This window comes from Olea europaea, chromosome 22 (genome assembly GCF_002742605.1).
Source record: "Olea europaea var. sylvestris chromosome 22, O_europaea_v1, whole genome shotgun sequence".
NCBI lineage: Eukaryota > Viridiplantae > Streptophyta > Magnoliopsida > Lamiales > Oleaceae > Olea > Olea europaea.
Window position 1 is genome coordinate 9384676 of NC_036258.1, and position 5812 is coordinate 9390487.

The following is a 5812-nucleotide window of genomic DNA, read 5'->3' on the forward strand; positions in this document are numbered from 1 at the left end:
TCCTTAAGCAATTGACAAATCTCTTCTAAGCCCTTTGACTTTTCCCTCAAACCTTCAAGTTCAACCTTTGCAGTCGACAGAGAGTTCTCCAAAACAGCATTTTTCTCCAATAGCTTATGCGTGTTCTCAGTAACAGCATTCATCTGAGAAAGAATAGAAGCTTTCTCAGCAACTAGGGCAGACTTCTCTCCATGGAGAAATTGGCAAGATTCTTGCAATGACTTCACCTTTTCACGGGATCTTTCAAGCTCACCATTTGTGTCTGACAGGGAGCTCTCAGCAGCAGCCTTTTTCTTCAAAAGTTCTTCCATGTTTTCCAACTTCTTCAACAATGCTTCTTTCTCATTGCTTTCCTGCTCACGCAGTTGTCTCAGCCTAGAGTTTTCATCCTGAAAGCTCTTTATTGAAGTTCCAATACAGTTTTGGTTCAGCCCTGCTGCTTCCACTTGCTCGACTAAAGCCTGGTATGTACTGTTTAAGCCTTTCACTTCCTCTTTCAAACACAAAGTTTCCTGCAGAAGCGAATTACTTTTCGTCATTTGGTGGGAAACCTCTTGTTCAAGCCTCTCCTTCATCTCCCTTAAGTTAAGGATTTCAGTTTGCATATTCTCCATTGAAACAGTTGAAGATAATTTCATTTGACTCAAGCTATGATTTTCATCCTTAACCTGCCTAATTTCTTCTTCCAAGCCATGTTTGCATATTTCCAAGTCCTTCAGCATTTGTAAACCATTCTTGAGCTCCAGTGCCAGAGCCTTCTGGTCTTCTTGTGATTGTGAGTGCAAACTTTGTAGAGTCTGGAGAGTGGCTTCAATTTGGGCATAACGTAAGTGCTCGTCTAGAAGTCGAGCCTGAAGTTTCTCCAACTCCTCCTCCTTCTCAGAAAGTTCTTGATCTTTCATTGCAATCATCTCTGCCAAATTTTTTGCCTCAAAACATAGTGACTGATTCGACGATTCCAACAGAAAACACTTCTCTTCTGCATTCTTGAGCTTTTCTGTTCCATTAAGAACTTCACTCTTAAGGCGATTGCATTCCTCTTTGGCAAGACTTATATCACGCTCAAGCTTTGATACGGTCTCCAGGCAGCACTTGTACAAGAAGGCAATAGCTTCTTTCTCCTCCTTTAGCTTAGCAAGACCTTTTCTCAGTTCAGTGACTTCAGCTTCAGCTCTTTCTGCTTGTTTCTTAAGGGATTGGGCTTCCTCCTCAGCCTTAGCAATTGTGCTCTCCAAATCTGATATTTTTCCAAGACACCGTTCGTACTGATGATATGCAGTTTCTTTTTCAAACTTCAACGCTGAAATTTCATTTTTTAGAGTTTGAGCTTCATTTTCAGCTTTAATTGCTCGTTCCCTCATATCTTCTTGGGTTTGTAAAGCCATAGCCTCCAGATTAGATATCTTCTTCAAGTACTCCTTTTGTTCGACTAAAGCAGTGTCCCTTTCAGCCTCTAACTGCATAAGGGCTTCCTTCAATGTTTGAACTTCAATTTCGGCCATACTTGCTCTTTTATCGAGCTGCATAGAATTATTTTTTGCATAATCAAGCTCTCCCTCAAGACTAGATAGTTTTTCTAGACACCTTCGATACTTAAGAAAGACATCTTCCATTTCACCTTGCATATCAGCAAGCGCTTTCTTCAGTCCTTGAACTTCATTTTCCGCTTTTCCAGCTCTAGTGGACTCAGAAAGAACCTTCTCTTTGAGATTCTGATTTTCATTTGACAAGTGGAGCACTTCATCGTTAATGCCTTCTTTTCTTTCTTTTTCCACATTCAAACCTCTCTTTACTCTTCCTTCAGCATACCTTCGATTTTTTGTGTCAGTTTCTTTCCCCGAGAAAATCTCATGGAATTGTCTCAAACCTATATTACTAATCCCCCCTTCAATTTCTCCCATATGAGGTACATCCACGCCATGTAGATCAACTAATGCACGCAGTGAACGTTTAATTTCTGGTGTATGGGGCTCCATATCTTGTCCCACAGATTTTGAAGGTGAATCTTCAACCACTTCATGAGATAATTGATCCGGAAATGCCTCGGCTATGGTTCGATGGGCATGTCGGAGTTCTCCAGTTGCATGATCATATCTTTCAGCTAATGCACGGTAAGCCCGGTAGAACTCCTCCACCAATTTCATCAACTCGGGCCTTTTTTTATAGTACATTTCAGCCCTTCTTGCAAATGAATCAGCATCTTCTTCAATGAGCTTGATCATGGATTTCACTTTGGCATCAATATCTGTTCACCAAAAACACAGTTTATATTTCCATTTTGATGTCATTGGCTCAAAACCAAGCAGAGAAAAGATGTAGTATTTTGTAAAAGTGACAAAGTTTGACATGGGGAAGGTCAATCAACAAAAGTATGATTTTGAAATTTGTATATGCATGCTTTCTTTTGGATTTTGCTCACAATGTGCCTCGGACTTCCACATGAAAGCAATAAGCAGCATAACATCCACCAAAACAATAAGTGAAGCTTAAGCAGCTGTGATGCACCCCAAGAGAAGCTTACAGCCTTCATTTCTGAATCCAATCGTGTTATCATGAATATAAAAAATTACCTAATTATAGTTAATGGATTGACAAATATGTCTGTGAATCCAGAGATTCTTATCTATTGCTTTAATTGTATATAAGCGATGAAGTCAACAGTTGTTATGGGTCAAATTTGTAATCCTTAACTCCAAGAGCTATAAAAAAAACATGGAAAGTAAATCCACGGATTTATGGTGGTTCAACTTGAGTTTGAGATTTGAGTCAGCTTCAATGTAAGAGCTACGACCACTTGACGTGGCAGATTTTCACTATAATGACAAGGAAGATTAAATAATGTTTCATACACCTCCCTGTCTTCTCTACTCAAAAAGCACCCCCAACCCCTTTACCCCAAAATCCTTTAGAAGTTTACAAGGTCAATTGACAGTCAAGGGAAAAAGTGTGCAATACGATTATAATCCACATAGTTCAACCTTTTTTAACAGCACAAATCAGAAAACTATTTTATACGAACAAGTCAGATAAATAAAGAGTAAAAATGTATTAATACCATCTTGTAATGTAGCATATTAAAACACGAAGAGAGAGAGAGAGAGAGAACCCACCAGTAAGGTTTTCTTTGAGCCATTTTGAATTCTTTGGGCTGATGTGGCTGTCCCACCACCAAGAATACAAGCGCCTGGATTCGGAGTGTAACAAAGTTCCCATAACTCCAGCAAATAACAAAAATGCAAATGCCTTTGACTTGGGGAAAGCTTGTCCCTTATAATCCAGATAACTGATCCAGGCCAGTATAAGAATTCAAAATTCAGCCGAATTATGACAGGTTTCTTGAACCTAGACATCAGAATGACAGAAACAAACATGATGTTGCAAAAGTGAGCTAATTATTTCACTGGAAATTCAACACTTTATGCTTTCATATAACGATCTATAGAATTGAAACAGTGAAATTTAAAGTTACCTGCCCAGTCAGGCACCAATCAGAAGATAAAAAGAAAATACAATTCCACCGGAATGGCCTCTAAGCTAATATTCAAAAAAAACCTGCAGCAGGGGATAAGTAAATACAACGTTGTTGGGATTTCTTTTTCACATTGCAAGCTCGAAATGTAAGTGGACCTCATCAAGTTTGAAAAAATGATACAGCAGTCTTCTTGATCTACCAAAGACAATAGAAAACAAAAGGGGAAAAAATAAAAATAAAAATAAAATAAAAGTAGCATCATTTCATAAAACAGCAGTGCTGATATTATTTAAGTAAAAAATCCTACAATGATTCATTAAAGAGAGAGTAAAGAATTTATTTTTTTTTTAAAAATAGAAGGCATTTAATTCACAAAATTTGTGAGCTTATACAAATTGATCAACTATCTACACAAGGGTTTTTTTTTTTTCTTTTTTTCTTTTTTTCAAAGAAAAATTTGCAAAGGAGAAATCACAATAAAGGGACAAAACTTTTTAAAATTAAGTCCAACCACATGCTAAAATCTGACCGCTGAGAATGAACTTATATTTGCAAAAATAGGGGGGAAAACTGTAAATATTTCAGACGCCATCTACATAAAAACACAAAAATGTGTTTAAATCAAATAACGAGGAAATGAAAAGCACAAAATAAAAAGAACAGATTTCTATGCCAACAATTCTCGTAAAGAGAAGAATAAGAAGAAATCTAGAATAAAAAGATTGCAAATCAAATTCCTAAATCCTGAAATTAAATTTTACAGTATGTCAAATCAACAGATTCATGTAATATTTAGAAATTGTAAAATCATGATTCATGAAATCTGTTGATAAAACTGTAATAAAAATCAAACTTTACTGAATCTCAAATTCCCAAATACATCAAACATTTCAGTCAAGTCGTATGATTGCAAATGGGTCTCTTAAAAAACTTCAAGAAATTGAATCTTCGAATTTTTTGACAAGCAAAAACGAGGAAAAATTAAGCAAGCAAGATCAAAACTTACAAATGAAGATGAAAATCTAGTTTGCAGAATCTTGGTTAGCAGCTGTTGTCATGAAAACCATCCAGCTGCTAAGATTTTCACTTTCAGTCCATCTTTCACTCACAAATTGAACTCTCCAACTCCGTTCTCTCTTCATCCGTGATGGGTCATCTGCATTTTCTCCGTCAAGTACCGTGTTGTGTGATAAACTGTAAAAGTACTCGAAGTGAAAAGCTTTCTCTCTCTATATATGTACAGTTTATACACACTTTTTTCCTTCCTATATACACACACACACACAAATTTTTCTGTGGGCTGAGGGATAAAAATACAATTGTGCTGTGTATACAGCGGGTTGATAATTTCGATTGATAATTAGATACACGTGTGAGTACATTGTCAACTTCGATTATACAAGAAGAATAATTCATAAAAATATGGAAAAATATGAGTCCCGTTTGGCCTCCATTCTTTTGAAATTTAATAATTGGAATATTGTTTTTTAAAAAATGTATGATTTAAAAAAAATGAAAAATTTTTGATTTGCGTGTAATCTTATTTTATAGAAGATTGCGATAAAAAATAAGAGAATGAAAAAGAATGAGAATAACAACGAGGGTGGCTGAGCAACAGTAATGATTTCATTAATTGGGATTCTGTAAACGGACATGTTTCCTCTGTGAATTCTGTCGTTACTTTATTGGGTAATACAAATGGGGTGTAATCGTGACAAAAGCAAGAAAATGAGGTGTGAAGACAATGAAAAGTTAAGAAACCTACCCTTGCTTGAGATCTCAATAATGTGCTTCTTTGTTTTCTAATTGTTTGCCTAACACCATGTTTTGATATCGTAGTTAATTTTCGACTTTTAGTCATAATTTAAGCCCTTCTAGGAGAATCTCTAACTATAAGATGCTTTCTATTAGAAAGAATCAATCGTCAAAAATAAGTTTAAAATACCATATTTTAAACTTTTAAAATAAACACGAGATTTTGCCCTTTAAACTTGAATAGCAATACTTATTTTCTATTCTTACTTTATAATAAGTACACTAATAATCAACGTATTCCAATACTTAGTTTTTTACATTATTCAAGTAATATTTGAATGTAAAAAAATATGTTAAAGAAAATATGAAAATTTGACTATGGATAATGTGTGACATAATTAGGGCGCCTGGTCAAGGTGTCGGTCAAATTTGAAAAAATTAAAAATCTCAAATTTATTTCAATTCATGTATGAATGGCTAAAATAGTCATGTAAAAAGTGAGTCATAATTTTATCATTTTTCTAATTTGCACGAAGCTTTGTACCATAAAGATGGGTTTTCTTTTCTTTTTTTTCTTTTTTATCT

The 5812-nt window shown here is 35.3% G+C and overlaps 1 protein-coding gene across 1 annotated transcript; it reads right to left on the minus strand.

Annotated features, from left to right (window-relative positions):
* Positions 1-2: 2 nt before the first annotated feature.
* On the minus strand, positions 3-4764 carry LOC111371139 (protein NETWORKED 1D-like; the record flags this gene model as incomplete). The annotated part of the gene is made up of 5 exons (XM_022993047.1): positions 4479-4764; positions 3628-3667; positions 3470-3552; positions 3111-3342; positions 3-2245 (listed from the first exon to the last, which is right to left on the minus strand). Coding segments are annotated over exons 4-5 (2346 nt in total), but the record flags the coding sequence as incomplete, so codon positions are not given.
* Between the last annotated feature and the right edge of the window lie 1048 nt (positions 4765-5812).